The following is a 17,796-nucleotide window of genomic DNA, read 5'->3' as shown; positions in this document are numbered from 1 at the left end:
GGCTTTGACCTTGAATTTTATCGGTGAATGTGCATGCTAGGTACTTTATTTTATTTTATTTGATATTCTGGTAAAAAGGTGTGCATTTTGACACCATTATCACCAACCTGCGCCTTTCCATCTCAGAGATATCATTATACAGTATATACGAAAAGGTCATTGACCTTTGACCTTGAAAAAAAAAACTTTCCCCAACCCGTATTCCTCCTAACTTTTTTTTGGTAAATGTTGACACATGTACCTACTAAAATCAGTCAAAAAAGCATTTCCAATAATTTTATTCCAGATTGGCTAGTTTGGGGTCTAATTTAGGGATACTAGTCTTTAGAAATCCACATTTATTTTTAAAATATGCGCTGGATCATAGCAATCAACCTCATATTAGTTATTCTGTCAGTCTTGACCTATGGGGTTCACTTTAGGTACCGGTACTTTAGATATAAACTGATCATTCGCGCAGTTATGCATTATAAACTGTTTTAGGCAGGAAATTGAAATCTTCTTCCCTTATTAAATTGGAATGCATTCTACTGTCCTTCATGTGTAGAATTTTAGGCTGATTCCAAATATATCAGTCTTAATGACCCTATTCAATAGCTTATGGTCATTTTGGCCACTTTTGGCTCTCAAATTGACCAATATTAAAAAATACTTTGAATGTTACGAGAATCATAACAAGGGGGTGCTGTGGCACCTAAAAATGGTGAATTAATCCTTTAAATTGAACGTCTCAAAAGTATTTTGACCTCATGTAACTTATTCCATTAGTTACTTATGACCTATGAGGGTCATTTTGGGTACTTTAGACATAACTGACCATTCGCACAGTTTTGCATAATTGTAGGGTGGCTACTGGAGTTAAGAGTTAGGCATTAGGTTAGGGTTCACTACACAGGTGTTAAAACACAGCAGTCTCTCTATTTTCAAGGCTAGGGTGGAACTGCCCAAGAGCACATGGCCCACTTTATTTCTGTCTTTCCAAAATCATAGTCATCAAATTAATATAAACATTAACCAATAAGGAAGTAGTGTGTTGTCTGGGTGGACACACTCTAATTCATGAAACATAGGATAAATCAATAACCAATCAGGAAGTAGTGCATGAAACATAAAATAAATCAAAAGCCAATCAGCAAGAAGTGCGTATAGTGTATCAATGTGCAGTGGCGGATCCAGAGGGGGGCGCCCCGGGCACGGGCCCCCCCTATTTTCGCCGGATTTTTTTTTTTTTTGGGGGGGGATGGTTATATTTACTGGATTGGTACAATGTAGTCAATTTCAAGGGCTAGATCTAGTCAAAACTATATTTTAACTTACGCTCATGGCCTTTGTGTTCGCACAAATGCACCTCTGTCATACTGTATTGCAATATGTAAATTCCGGAATTCCAGGGCGCGCAAGTCGATTGGTTGGAAAATTGCACCACTTGTAATCGGGATATGCAGTGCAGTGACCAGTGTGAAGATGTTGGATTGGATATCATTTTTTCCCGAAATTTTGTGTTTTTTGTAACATGCGTTTGTCCGTCTTTATGGCAAATACATGTAAATTGTAAGTAACAGATCGCGAGAGAAAGTGTCAACGATGCGAATGATAATGTCTATCCCCGAGATTATTCTTCACTCAAAGATGAAGCCCTATATCGGGCGCCACGTGCGCAGCATTATCATTCTGCCTTGGTCATGTACGTTTTCACTGAAATGTATAGGTCAGACATATTTGTATTTAATGTAAACTAACTTTTACACTTTCTGGTAGATTCAGAGGCATATTATCCAGGGCGCCCCAACTAAGTTTCGCCGAAGCAATCATTCCAACGAATTATCAAGGACAGTGGCGTAACTACGGGGGGGCATGGGGGGGCACATGCCCCCCCCCCAATCGGCTGGCCAAAAAAAAAAACGGAGAAAAGAAGAAAACGAGGGAAAAAGGAAGAGAAACGTAGTGGGGGAAAGAAGAAATTGTTGTTGATCATAGTGTTATATTATATTATGTTATATAACATAAGAAGCATTTTTTCACAACTTCATGAAACATTATTTGCTCAATTGTGTCTTCATTGTTCCTGGCGCTCGCATAGACTTTTTAACGAGATACCTGCTGTACTAAAGCCTCCCGTTTTCAAATCAATATACAACAAAATAATATATTTCCTCACAATTAGAGCTATTATTGTTATAAGTAGGGATATATTCTTCTTTTTCATGACTACTGAAAGTTATTTTAAGGTCTTAATATAAAACATTTCCTGTCCGTGCTAACATTCGCATTAGTGGATTGGTGAGATTTCTGCTCTTCATGAACTCCTAAAATCAGTCCTTAAAATGTCAATTTTTCTGATCTGAATATCAAAAAAATTTAGCTCGCGCTTCTCGTTCGTATCATTTGGTTAGTGAAATACGTGAGGTCTTAGTGAATTCCTACAAACAAGCCTTGGAATGCCCCTCTTTATTTCCTATATTTTCAGCTCGCGCTTCGCGCTCGCAGTATTTCATTAGTGAGATGCGTATAATCATGATTACAATGACTTCAAAAAGTGATCCATGTGTTAAGATGTAATTTTAACAAAATCAGCAAGCGCTTGGCACTCGCATTAGATGACTATAGTGAGATGTGTATACTCTGACTTAATGGCTTCGTAACTATAGTCCTTAAAATATCCATGTTTGTGGTCAATATATACAAAACTTTCAGCTCGCGCTTCGCGCTCGCATCATTTGGTTAGTCAAATACGTAGGGTCTTAGAGTATTTCTACAAACAACCCTTACAATGCCCCTCTTCAGGTCTATATTTCCTAAATTTTCAGCTCGCGCTTTTGCGCTTGCAGTATTTGATTAGTAAGATGCGTATGATAATCATGATTACATGACTACAAAAGGTGCTTCATGACTGTGTTTAGATGTAATTCTAACAAAATCAGCAAAGGATGGCAATAGCATTAGATGACTATGGTGAGATATTTATACTCTTAATGGATTCTAAAATATAATCCTTAAAATTTCCTTGTTTAGGGTCAGTATATACAAAAATTTTACCTCGCGCTTCGCGCTCGCATTGTTTGTTTAGCGAGACAGTAAAGTATCATGATTACAAAACAATTTGCTTATAATGTCAATTTTTAGCCCTCAATGTCAAAAATTTTCAGCTCGCGCTTCGCGCTCGCATTATTTAATCAGTGAGATACCTATCCGTTTGATGGCACTGCATGTCCTTAAAATATCTCTATTAGGTCAGTTTACTGGTGCCCCCCAATGCTGTGACCCACGGTACGCCACTGATCAAGGAGCAAAATTGTATATTCTCAATCACCAGTCGACCCTACTCCGCGTTTGCTGTGTATAGGCAGCTATATGTCAGCGTAAGGAGCGAAGATTTTATGTGACGGGGGGGGGGTGGGGGTTGGGGGAGAAAAAAATACTTTCGTGCTGGGGAAAAACGTCCCGAGGACACATTGTGTATTGTTAAAAAGTAAAAATTTTGACATTAACCCCCCCTTACCCCATTTTTAATGTTTGATAATCTATAGGTTTGCTGATTACAATATATCTTTAAAAAAAAATTGCCAGCAAAATCGAAAAAAAAAATAGTTTTAAAAATCTAGGGGGGACGACCTCTGGGAAAAGGTTGATTACCAGAAGATGATGTCGTTTTTTCTGTAGTTTGTAACAATTTACTGTGCATTTTGGGGAAAAAAGAACCAAATTTTATGCATGTTGCCATACGACTAAACAATTCTCGTTTGAAACACACAATGTAAATACACAAATGACAATAAACAGAATGGATTATTCGGAACTTATCGATTACAAGTCTCAGTTTCGTATCATTTAAATTTGACGTTTCAATCACACGATGCAAGCAAGTGAAGAGCCTTTGCCAAATGTATGTTTTGAATGACCGCTTATACGGTGTGTGACTGGAAACCAGCTCCTAATTGAGTCAGTATATGTCTTTTATTCATGAAGTTACAGTGATTTAAGTGTGCATTTTTCTTCTAAAGGTGCTCTCAAAATACGACTATTGGACATGATTTTTTGAAAAAGTCCTTGCCGTGGGAGGGGGTATCCCCCCTCCCACACCCTCCCACCGCTCGGTCGCTTCGCTCCCTCGCCACTGGCGCCCCCCTATTTCAAAATCCTGGATCCGCCCCTGAATGTGTGTGTAACAGAACATGAATTGAAGCATATACAATCAGGGTCAACTCCATGTCTATTCAAAGAAGTGAAATTTGAATTGCATCTAACATTCCAACTTGTTTATAGAAAGTTCTAGGACCTATAGAATACCGAACTGCATCAAATTTGTACATGAAAGTTCTCTGACCTCTGGAAATAAGGCTCTACATAACAAATTTTTCAAATAGGCAGGAAATTGAGGTCTTAAGCATGTATTATCTTCTTCCCTTTTTAAATGGGAATGCATTCTAAGGTCGTGTAGAGTTTTATGCTGATTCCAAATATATCAGTCTTAATGACCCTATTCAACAGGTTATGGTCAATTTTGGCCATTTATGGCCCACAAAATGACCAATAACATCAGATCAACTTATTAAAATGTACTTTGAATGCCGGGGGGGGGGGGGCACTTAGTATATAATGCATAGTGGGTATGTGCTGTGGAGGGGACCCCCATTTTTACACTCATATTTCCGTTCAGAGGCATAGCATTTTTGTCTTATTGAGAAAAAGAACAAAGAAAGCCGCTCCAGAGCATAGCATTTTCTTCTCGAGAAAAAAGAATAAAAGAAATCCGTTCCAGGGCTTCTCATATTTTCAGTTACGCCGTTCCGGTCGCAATTTTGGTAAAAAGCGGCCGCAGCTCGCTGTTCGACCGTCGCCTCTGTGCTAGCACGCCCGTCAGTCGTGCCGCAGGGCTAGCTGCATGTAGGTTCCATAGGGATGCATACGCACTCGCACGCAGGCGACCGTTCCAAGGACCTCTGTTTTCACAAACATTTGCAGTTCCGAAGCCCGTTCCGAGGACCCTCCTTTTTACAATGAGCCCGCTCCAAGGCCCCCGTTTTTTGTTTCGCCTCCGGCACACCCCTACCACTTTTTTGGTCGAGTGAGTATTTACATGTACATGTATGTCTGAGGAAAAAAAACACATGTTATATCTTATATTTCTTTGAAACATAATACATGCATAGACTATAATCAATTTTCATGTTTTAAAAAAATAGATACAGCTCAAAATATGCTGCCAAATACATTATATCGTCAGTTTAAATGTTGTGAACTATACATGTAAATGAACTGTAGAAAATAAACATCGGTGAAGACAGAAAAACATTTAGGGTGCTTTAAAACTCAATACACAGTACATTAACCACCGTATAAGATATCTTATTAACACAAAGTTTTTTGTTTAATTACTTGAGATCACACAACAATTTCAGGAAAATATAAGCAAGAAAGAAAACAGCACATATTTAGATATATGTACATATTCATTTGTTGCACTTTACTTTGGAAGTTATGTAGAGAAGTTTACTGTTACCTACACTACAGTTATTAAAACCAATAGAAAAAATGAAAACAGTTGAGGATGACACATCATATTATTCTCAGCAGTTGTTGAGTTTGTACTATATACATGATTATTACCTGTAGTATACAAGGTATTTTAGAAGATAAATAAGTCATATTTCGCTCGCTACTTTTAATCTGAGACCAGCAAGGGTAACATTTGTCATGTTGCCCTCCCCGGGCTTTGCCCACAGCAATCCTGTGCAAAATAGAGGGCAATATTGGCCATATTTTTGCTAATGCGCTTGTGTAGTAGGATCGCTAATTTCAGTATTTCAGAAATCTGACTGGAAAACAATTCCTGGCTTCAGCACACAGAGCATAGTGATGAGGACTTCTTTGTAGCTTTAATTTTTAAAGTTCTTTATAATAGTTAGCTTTGGCGTGATTGGATTTTTGCAGAGAAGTAATGAGTCTTGCAATTGTTCCTTCCATTCTGTTTATGCTACCATCCATTTCTATTATTCGGTTGATGTCTGCTACTGTTTGTGGTGATACTTTGCACACGCTATCACTCCATAGTTGGAGAGTGTATGACCTCATCTTACTGTGTATATTCTTATACAAAAACATGAAGTTTTATCACTCTCACTAGGTGGTTTCAGATTGCGTGAAAGTTTGTCAGTTCAAAGTATTTTTTAATCCTTTCTCTTGACATTATTGGTTACTTTCTCAGTTAGTCTGTATTGTGGATCCTTTCTTTTATTTTATTTCACTTTTTTTTTACTATATGCAGCTGCCTCTCCTGAACTTTGAAGTCAGGATTAGTGATTTCCTTGTTTAGTCTGACTGCCTTTCTTGATGTCTCATGTTAGGACATGACCTTTTCATTGCTTTTCTTTATTTGTCCCTATCCTGTTCTCAGCCTTATTACAGGATTATTTATCTTTCTCTGAGCTGCTGCTGTTAAATGAACATTATATTTGTCACCTTGTCTGACATCAGTGCTGAAATGTTTTGTACCGAAGTATTTTGTGCTGTAGAGGTACAAACTGAAGACAAATGTTCTTCAGGATAATGCAATACCTATTTTTGTGCCGGCAAAATTTTATTATTTATCAACATCTGACAAGAACTGGTATTTGATTTTGCATTTAAAGTCTATTCACATCATCATAATAATAATCTACTTTATATAGCGCTTGATACATCGGAACGACGTGTATAAGTGCTTTACGGATATATTATTACCTCAGTCATCAGATTCAGTCAGTCATTCCCGCACACAATGTGTGCACACCCTCCACTCCCTGGGGAGTATTCCAGTCAGTCGCACACAGTACTGGACAAGCTACAATGACTTTCACATCCTGCTGGGTACCCATTTAGCACCTGGGTTGAGAGTGGCAAAATATGGATTAACGCCTTGCCAAAGGACGCCAGGCAGTGGTGAGATTCGAACAAACGACCCTCTGTTTACAAGGCAAGAGTCAGAACCACTACACCATGGCTCCTCCATCATTCATGGGCATATACATTACATCAGTAGCTTTTATACAATCTTCCTTTCTTTAAAATGAATTGAATTGCATTTTACACTTTGTACAAAATGTACAATGATGAGTTTTCAATCTCATTTCAGAGCTATATGGTACCTTGCAGTAGTGACATGAAAAGGAATCTATACAAGAATGTGACTGCAAAGTTTTTTTCGAAAAAACTCCTTCCCACATTGCAGCAAATATTCATATTGTATATGACTCGTTATCTACATCAATAAAGTTACATCACCACATACATGACCTTCCTTTCTTTGAAATGTACTGCATTGCTTTTTACACTTTGTACAAAAGTACAATGATGAGTTTTCAATCTCATTTCAGAGCTACACGTATACTTGCAGTACTGACATGAAAAGGAATCTATACAAGAATATTACTGCAAATTTTTGTTTTCGAGAAAACACCTTGCGACATCTGTAGCAGATATAGCATGAATTTTTCTGGTTATTTGCTTTCAACTTTAATGATTTTCCACATCTGTTACATGCATGTTGCCATTAAATAAATGGGCTTCTTTGTTGCCTAGAAGGATTTTTTTCTATTTATCCTCCATTGAGATACTTTATTGACCATAATAATATCAAAATATACATATAATATAGTTTTTGACATCAACAAATTCATATTGTATCACACAACAATATTTTACGAAAAAATACAACAAATAGAATAAAATATGCTATTTACACTACAAGTCACAATTCCTCTGCCCGCTATCACTTGTAGAAAACAATTGTTGGTATGACAGGCCAGCCAACATCGATCCAAAGAAATTTGACTGGTCATGTATTCATTTGAAGTAGTAATACATATCGATATCGAAACTATCGGTTAAAAGAGCAGGCGAGATGTAGCCTTAGTCACAAAATAACATAATTTTCAAAAAGAAAAATTATGATAAAATTGCAAATATCATGATGAATTGGGTAATACATCTTTTTAACATAATAGCAGAGGTAGATTATCCATCATACATATTTTAACCATAAAGACTGGAGCATTCATTTGCTGAGAAAATTAAATTATGAATAATTCATTTCATGACTAAAAAAATTGACAAATTCTATATGCATGAATTAGAGATAGAATTTATATAAGTAGGGGTCTGAAAACAGCAAATATGACTCCAGTTAAATGGATGGCCTGACATGGTAGAATCTTTTCTGATTCAATTATTTTACTATTTCAAAATGAATGGTTTTGTAGTGTTTTACAAAGTTTTTATAGTTTCTTGGTATTACAATCATTGAATGATATCCCACTTGTTTTGCGATGTAATTTCAACTTCTATGATTGATTACGTAAGATTATAATTTTCAAATTTCGAGGCATTTTTGCATGCCATAGTCTAAGCCATGTGATGCCAATACGTCATTAAGAAAAAAGTTATGACAGGCCGGTTCGGAGGTGTCATAAATATTTAATGACGTTGATGTCCCCAATTTGGGTAAAGAGGGCTTCGTGAAACGGTTTGCAGACAAGTAGCTCATTATCTCTGGTTTAGTCAAGAAATTAGACTTATGATGGTGTTGAGAAATGGCCCCAGGCCAATTGACTTCAATGGGGCTAATTATGTATTCATGAGGTCATATCTCTTAAGGGTTTTTCATCATGCTCTACCAGAATACAGTATCAAAAATGCTGATATGCAAAAAAAATGAAATAAAATTTGGTACTCTATTAAAAATATATGCTGTGAATTAGAACGGCATATTTACGGCACATTTAGAACGGCAAATTTGATTGTGGCTCTGAAAAGGGGGGAGAGCACGAGCCGGATGTGGTTGTGGTTCCTCCCCCCCCCCCCATCCGCCATTGGTCTAGGGTTAACAGTTAGTACACAAAGAAACTGTGACTCAAAATCATTCAATTTTTGTGATTTTCTAAGTATCAATTCGAGCTTGAAATGAATATGAATGTCCACCATAAATACTAACCCATTTTTAATGATTTATAATTAGTATCGGATGTGATGTCCAAGGCCAAATTTAAAAAAAATTCATTTTCTGTTCGTTAGTCATGTTCATTGTTCTGCTGAACAAGATCTATGTCTTGCTTCCCTGAGGCGGGTCCTGGCATTTTTTTCACTCTGCACTCTGGAAGGTCACATGCAGACCCAAATTATAAATCATTAGAAACCAGTAAGAAATCTGTGGTCTCATGGACACTATTGGATTTTTGATCTTGGAAATCAGTACCAAATGCAACTCTGCCTGTGCCTATAGCCGAGGTGAATGAAAGATTAAAGTTTTGAACTGAACATAATGATAATGTATGGAAAGAGTGTTTTGTTGTGACAGCAAACCAAACTTTATCAATATTAATTCCCTAGCCAACATTTTAAAAGAGACCCATTTTTTAATGGGGGCTTTATGGGCATGAAAATTGGGGGGGGGGGTAAAAATAGAATAAAGATAATTTTAAGAATTTTATCTTTTACTAAATACCACTTCAATGCATTTTAATAAAATATAAAGACCATTAAAATCAACTCCATATTTTAGGGGAACAATACATTGAACCTAAAGGCATAGGTCCCTGGATCTACGATGGCTACCAGATCATGTGAAGGGTTAAAACAATGTCATATTTGTCCCCAGGGTATTTGTCCTGCTGCACAAACTTTGATGTGACTGATCACTCAACTGACCGCAATTCATCTATCTGCAAAATGTATTTAAAGGTTGCTTACCAAATTTAAATGTCCCCCTTATTATAGACCTCTCTATGGAAATCATGCACAGAACTATCAAAAAGCAATCAGTCATTTTTTGTGTCATGACCTTTTTAACATTATTATAATATAATGGCATTTACAATATATACAGTCTGCAGCCTATTTCAACATGCTGTTCACAGTAAAAAAGAAAAAACAAGAAAGTCATACCCTTGTAAAATTGAAATCGCAGAGTAATAAAATTGACACACAAAAGTCAAAAGTGTAGATGCGACTGACCATGGAATCACCCATATAAGATTGAACATTCGTTACAGATATTTCTACGTACATCATCTCCAAGATTTAATCAAAATATCAAAGACATGAATCTACAATGAACGCTTTAAGCTTTGATAGCCTCATTCCACACCTATACACATATGTACAGTATAAGCTTATCCTGAAACTTATTTTGTATTTTCCTTGACTTATTTGGTAAAATCAAAGTAATTCAGCTGTTTAATTCTTCCAATTCCCTTTCTCTTCAGGGTTTTATAATGCAGCAGACCATGTACAGAATTCGAGATCCTCGCAGGTCACTTAAATTCTATACAGAAGTTCTTGGAATGAGGTACACACTCACTTAAATATTTATTATTGAATAATTAATTTGGAATGAAATAAATGGATTATATAGCAATATATAAATGTATACTCCTGTCCTATGGGCATCTCAAAAATATTTATATTGTTCAGATGTGTTTTTTTCAATGACCTTTCTTTTTTTCTCTATTCCTCTTAATTTTGAATGATCAGAATAAAATGTCTTTTGTTAATTCATTTAAAGTGCAACCTTAAGAGGGGTTTTGCATGGACTATGCAAATTCAGCTCACACTAGCCTTTGATTGGTTTATTCTAAAGAAAAGCTTTGTGTTCACACAGTAAATGTGATGCACCAACACTATTGTGTATGATCAATAGACTTTATACACTTTGTGTGTATTATGAATAGAATGTGACTTGGTTCGAACTTGGCAGCAGTGTTTCCACACTTCCCAAAATCCAGGAAATTTTGACTTTATCCATGAAAAGGTTCGGGAAATGAAAATAATTCCAGGAAATCCGAAAAAAATTCAATTAAACAACAATTAAATGTGGCAACTTTTGATATTCATATTATATTTAAAGAATTATTTACCTTGATTTGTAGCTCAAAATTTTCCGCTCATCCTCTATGCTCAAATTTTGTAATTTTGTTTCTATTTTAAAAGAGGGTGTGAACAATAATGTGCTAAATTCCTTGATTTGGGACACATGGACTAAATTTAGATCACCTGATTTTTTTTAAATCATACTTACAAATTCCAGGAAATGTCTAAAATTTCGGGAAATTTTGGATTCAGTTTCAGGAAATTTATTTTGGATATGTGGAAACATTGCTTGACAGTCTGCTCTATGTGACTCTTTAGAGTCGAACAAAGTGGGCAAAGAATTAATGTTTTGAAATACTTTTCATGAAATCAGTTGCTTTTTCTTGTTTCTTCGTTTATTTTCTCAGGTTGTTGACAAGGCTTGACTTCCCTTCAATGTCATTTACCCTCTTTTTTATGGGCTTTGCTGATGAAGCTGATATCCCTAAAGATGAGAAAGAAAGGATTAAATGGACATTCATGCAACCAGGAACCATAGAACTTACTTAGTAAGAACTTGCATTGTCATCTCTATTGGTGCTGTAAATATCTTTGAATAGATGAGAGAGATGATTCACATTCATTTGGCAGTGGGACAGTAATATCATTCATGTTGGCTATCTAAAGTTGAATGTTAATCCCTCTACAGTAAATAGGTAAATTTTGATTATATGCTAAAAGTGAAAAACTCATTTCAATGCAAAGAACTTGAGTATTTGGTGCATCGCACTTCATATATTATTACAACCAATTCAACTCATATTCTGCAATTATTTTATTCATTTTAAATACTGATGGTGTAACTTCAACTACCCACACCCTAGCACACAGTCTAAATTTGAAATACAAGTAGATTGCAAATTAAAATTGTTAGAAAAAGTTTAGATGTCCCCCAAAAGTGACAGGTAGCAAGGTCTCGTTGTGGCTACGTGCAGTTGAGATTTGATCTAGTTTATTTTTATCATGTTTGTAATATGATAAAGGAAACTTTTTAAATGATTGATTATTTACAATGTGTCATTTTGGTGTATCTACCTATCTCATATGTTTAGGGTTTTTTACTCCTTTTAGTAACTATGGAACAGACTCTGATGATAGTTTTGAAGGGTACCATAATGGTAACAAGGAACCTAAAGGATTTGGTAAGTATTCTGTTTCATTTATTAAGTGATAAAGAATGAAAACTATTATTATGGTGTTTATTAACTGAACTAAACTGAAACTCGTTTATTAAGGAAGCTTGGAAAACACAGTTTGTAGGTAGCAACCACAAGATCTTAATATGCCACATTAATTTGCATTGAAAAAAGGGTAAATTGTCTTTTTAAGATTTGAAAATATGACAAATTCTTGCTCAGTGTGAATGAGTAGAAATTAAATAATTAATCCACAGACACAATGCATATTGTTGTTTTCCAAAGCCTGTATTGCTAATAAAAGAAAATTTATTATTATGACTGTATATTGATATAATACGTACAATTGCATGAAACATGTCCGTTGCACAATAACATTTTTGAAATTTGCCTATAAGCATTTCACTCATTGAATAGTCCTACATTTTGTCATGTAGTCGAAACGTGCAAGTATGATCAAAGCTGGAGAATTCCCCTAACATCTTTCATTTGCCATTTTGCAAAGAAATTTCTATCTTACATAGAGTTAATAGTCAATAACTAGACTGGTTCTTTGTCTACTATCTACATGTTTCATTCCTTGTAATAACTTCAAGTAGTTGCTCATTGATAACAGTTATCTGAAGGGATTACTTAAACACGTTCTTATGTAGAAATTGATGTGCTTTTATGAGGCTTATACCCCTTTCATAAACCCAATTATGCGGCTAATAGCAGCATAATTTGGTCGTAAAATTGGAGGACCAGACACCAGAGTTATCCGCATTATTTTGATGCTGCTATTATCCGCATAATAGCAGCATCGGGACAAGATTTTGAGTTTATGAACGCATTTCAAAATAATGCAGATAATTGCCATGGTGCGGTCACAAGGTCACCCTTTTCCAACACAACCGCATCGGAGGGGGCGTGTCCAGTTGTCATGATGATTATCCGCCTTTTTCAGGACGGGCGCTCGTAAAAATAATGCGGCTTATTTTCGTAGTTTGTGAACGCAACTTTTATTGAATTATCTGCATTACTCTTAGGCGGCTAATTGGAGGATGGGTTTATGAAAAGGGTATTGAATTTGATGTTGCATATGTTCACCCTCTATTCATTGAGATACAATGCTCAAGTACAGTGGCTGATCGTGACCCGGAGGAGACAAAGCAATGGAGGGGCACTGTATTGTTTATAAACAATGCTGTGCCCCTCTTTTGTTGAGGAAGGGGGGGGGGACTCTAAGATGAAATAGGGAAAGTGTGACTGGTGAACATTTATACTGTCTTTCTGAGAATAAAGACATAAATTAATTTCATGTTGCTTTATGACAGGTCATATTGGATTGTCTGTACCTGATGTATATGCTGCCTGTGAAAGATTTGAGAAGCTAGGTGTGAAGTTTATCAAGAAGCCTGATGGTGGTGAGTGTGTTTTTGAAATCGGTAGTATACAGTATTCTACAGTGTGTCATTTGTTATAAGCTACCAAAATCGTAGATCTGACAAGTTGAGAGTGATTTGTAAAAGGAAATTATTCAAAAGAACCTGTTTAGTAGTATCTTGGGGTGGTATTCTGAAAATTGTCTTAACTTTTCATGTAACTTTTCTTGTAAGTCAGCAAGATAACAGCGCACTATAATTCTCTTAAATTGATATTCTGAAAATTTTCTTATTTCTGTAAGGACGTCCCCTATTTCATCTCTGACACGCCTAATATTCTAACATCAACCAATCATTAAGCTTGTTATAAACTTAGGTCAAACAATAGAAGCGATTCTTCTGAAAAACTATGAAGCGCAATGTCGACATGAGGCGTAATCAAGGCGTAATTTCCTTGTGCGTCCCCAACGCTTATACTTGTGCGCTTCTGTGTTAAAAATACTCGCGGCTCTTTTCAAGATATATTTTCTCTGAAAAGATTCATCGTCTCGAACACCAATTTTTAATTGCTGAAAAGTCTACTAATCCGTCGTCATAATGACTTTGGAATGTCTCCTTTTGTAAAACATGATGTTTTGCGGGATGCAGCAAGAAATAATTGTTGCAGACGGACAAATATTGCATGCAACAATAAGTTACAATAGCCCCTTCCTCTTGTAAATTTTATTGTATTTTCCAAGGAAGTTAAGAGAATGCAAAGATAAGAGAATTTTCAGAATACCTTGTAACTCGATATTTTATCTTGCGCACAGACATAATATGCGCCGAATAAACATTTACGCATCATTATGTCTCTGACATCGTACGCGCTCAGTGAAAGTTACAAGAAAAGTTAAGACAATTGTCGGAATAAAGATTTTATTGTAACTCTAAAGATCAGAGTTGCTAATTTTCCGGATTTTTCCGGAATTCCGGATTTTTTCCTTTGCTGAAAAATATTCCGGGAAAAAAAATCGATTGTCAAAGTGAAATCCGTAAAAATTTCCCCTCCAAATCTTGTCACGGAGTTCGCTACGGAGAGCGCAATTTCAATTTTGGATGGCCAATTTGCGCAGACGGAAAATTATTAGCGTTTTGCGCAGCATGAAGTTTAGCTGGTACGGTACGCGCGAGCAATACATTGTAGCAGTTGCAAACGCCGCTGTATACCCTGCAGGGATACGGGTGTCAGCGCTATCCCAGTCGGGCGATCGCCCGGTAGAACCGCTCGAAGCACGGCCCGGTGTGGCTGCAATTGCCTGCTGCTGCGTGAGTGATAGGTTGTCTGCCGCGGGATTTCAGCTGAAAACCTATTTGCTACCATGAAATATGTGTTCTCTGGTGCGTATTCATCAATTCATATGTGTGAACTATCCATCATTTTGATAGAAATTGTGATATATGGATTTTCAATAGTATAGGATTGTCTTGTTGATGAGTACAGTGAGTGAAAAAGGGCACCCCAGCTGCTACATACACCCGTCCCGAGTCGCACCCATTGGCCGCAGCATATTAACCCGCAGCAGGTTAACCCGTACCGTAATGAGTAGGCCCTACGGGTTACATGATTTTTTTTTTGAGCACCTTTCTTGCCTATGATATGAAGTTTATTATGTCATTAATTATTTGTTATGTACTACTGTAGATTAATGATTTCAGCCCTCTAAAGAATAAGAAAACGTTCCAGCTTCAGGGGGCTTCGCCCTTGACCCCGCCAGGGGCCCTGGGCGGGCCCCTGGACCCCGGCCTGGGTTTTCAGGATTTTTTTGAGCTATCAGTTAGCATCTCTGAAAGATACAAGAATATTTATATTTTATCTCAATATTCAGAATACGGCCCCAAGTCTACAAGTATATGGTCCAGATTGTCCTATACCATACATTGGCTAAACCTAATACATGTAGTCTTATATCATTTTGGTCTAATTGCCCTTTGGTCCAACTGTCACTTGATTTGATACTCATGTGGTATACAGTGTAAATATCATTTTGACTAATGCACAGAATGATGGTCACTTCGTCTACTAATTATTTTGCAGTCTTTTAATGAAAATTTGGTTTATAAACAGTTCATATTATGTAAGCTTTGAAGGTTTGCATGGTAGTAAGACTGAATGGAGAGTTTTGTGGTAACACCATGTATGTTAATCCTGACAAATACTGTTGGTTTATCTTTCTGATAGTAGCTCTGAAAAGAACTGTTATTTTCGATGTTTGCTCTTGGACAGAGTGATAAACCAACAGTCCTCTCCAGGACTAACCTACATTCAGTTCATATTATCATAGACTAAGTGGATATGAGACAAAATGGTTGTAGCCTAACTTGGAATCATACAAAGTAGTAAATGGTCTAAGTGGCAATTAGATGAAAATAAATGGGCAACAGATAATGGGTAGACTAGGATTAATCAGAGCAATATTGGATTAGATCAAACAGAAAGGAGTGGATGTATAAGATGCTCCATGGAATGTTGACCTTACCCTATTAATTAGTGTGATTTTTCATTGGGTAAAATGGAAAAAGCTCATAAGAGGATTACAGTGAGGAAGAAAACATCCAGAATCTGTTTATTGTAGAATATTTTTATGTTGGTATGGACATATCACCAATGCAGATAGGTTACATGTATATCAATTTTGATTGTTTCTCAGACAAATATATCTTTTTCCCTCTCTCTTCTTTCTCTTCTCTTTCCTCTTCTCTGTTATCTTTCACAGGTTCTATGAAAGGACTAGCTTTTATTCAAGATCCTGACGGATACTGGATTGAGATACTTAGTGCTAATAGGATGGCTGGACGAGATTGATTGAAACTATTGGAACAGGATAGACACAGCTTTCTCTATTATCTAATATTTGTGTAATGATCACTGAAATACCCTTCATTCAATCATAAAGGGCCCACGGGTAGAACAGTTTCTAAATGAAGTGACTAACATGGGTAAATAAAACAGTATTATTGTTTATTGAAGGTATAATTTTGATTTTATTTATCTAATCCATGAAATTTCACAGATGTCGTATCATGGTAGGTATGCCTTGACCTATTTGATCCAGGAAGTAAACAGCTCCCATATCCCACCACGGTTATACTGAATTGCTTGATATATCTTGTGATAAAGCAATATCAAAGGATAAACAGCTGATTTCTACCTTTTATTTTGTGGATTTCCTCTTGAAAATGACTAAAAAAACAACAAGGAAATGCAAGGTAGTTCCCACATTTTTAATAGTGCAATGCATGGCTACAGTATAGCTTTAAAACAACTTAAAACTGCAATTTTCAAATAGATTTAGTTCCCTGAGGTAGGAATTACTGATCTCATTCAACAATGAATTATGAATATTTTGATTAATTATTTAAAGTTATGCTTGTTGAAAAAAAAAATGTACATGTATATTCTTTCAAATTCAGCACTGCTGATATATTTACTCATGTAATGCTGATGAGACTGCCAGAACTGTTCTACTTGTGCGGAGGCAGATTTTTTTTACATACTTTCTTATCAAGATTACAATGACACAATAGTGTAAAAATATGTTTCCTCACAATCCAAGTTGTACTATCAAGAGATCTCCACACTTTCTAAAATTGAACAAAACGGATTATGCACTGTGGTTAATTTCCCTTAATATAGCTAAAAAGTTATTGTTATGCAACCAATTCTCCACAAGGCATTAATAGAATATTAGCATTGCTGTATGCAGGATTTTTTCAAAATTGACAAACATATGTTCAATGTGAAGAACAAAGGGGACACAAGGCAATCGAGTTGAAAATGGGGAATTATACTTTTTGGGGAATTTGATATTAAAATCAAATGATCTGTTACATACTTTTCATTGATTTAATGAAAATTTGTAATTAAAAAAATAGTTACAGCAATGATGATCTCGTCCAAAATTTTTAAACAATAAAAATAGGTAACTTGACACTTTATTTTGTATGTTTCAGATTAAGGTATATATTGCTTCCAATGCCTTATAAGTACACATAATTTAGTTTTCTTTCTTTTTGTTTGTCTCCTTCAGTATTAAATAGACACAGATATTTTAATTATATTAATTATATTTCAGTAAATGTAATCTCCATTCTCAGGTTAAACAGGATAATTTTTCTGGTTGAATATGCCATAAATATCTGTTCCATATATTATATCACTTTTTGTGTAAAAATGATCTGATGTATACATATATTTGTACTAATAAATCATCTACTATGATTTTAAAAAGTCATTTGTTTTTTTTTCCATGGCTATTTGCAATTTATAGTATTTTGAAATAAAAGAAAATTTTGGATAAAAAATGACTGATTTATACTAAGAAATGGATATGATATGGGGTGAACTCATAATTAAATTCTTATAAAGAGAGATA

At 35.7% G+C, this 17,796-nt stretch overlaps 1 protein-coding gene across 1 annotated transcript; it reads left to right on the top strand.

The window, feature by feature from the left end:
* Positions 1-10,247: 10,247 nt before the first annotated feature.
* LOC121419447 (lactoylglutathione lyase-like) lies at positions 10,248-16,226 on the top strand. Its single transcript, XM_041613926.1, has 5 exons — positions 10,248-10,321; positions 11,250-11,390; positions 11,953-12,023; positions 13,334-13,423; positions 16,138-16,226. The coding sequence occupies exons 1-5, from the start codon at positions 10,248-10,250 to the stop codon at positions 16,224-16,226; spliced, it is 465 nt and encodes a 154-aa protein (XP_041469860.1).
* Positions 16,227-17,796: the final 1,570 nt, after the last annotated feature.

This window comes from Lytechinus variegatus, chromosome 7 (assembly GCF_018143015.1).
Source record: "Lytechinus variegatus isolate NC3 chromosome 7, Lvar_3.0, whole genome shotgun sequence".
NCBI classification, from domain to species: Eukaryota; Metazoa; Echinodermata; class Echinoidea; order Temnopleuroida; family Toxopneustidae; genus Lytechinus; species Lytechinus variegatus.
Note: the sequence above shows the minus strand (reverse complement) of the source record. Positions and strands in the feature narration are given on the sequence as shown.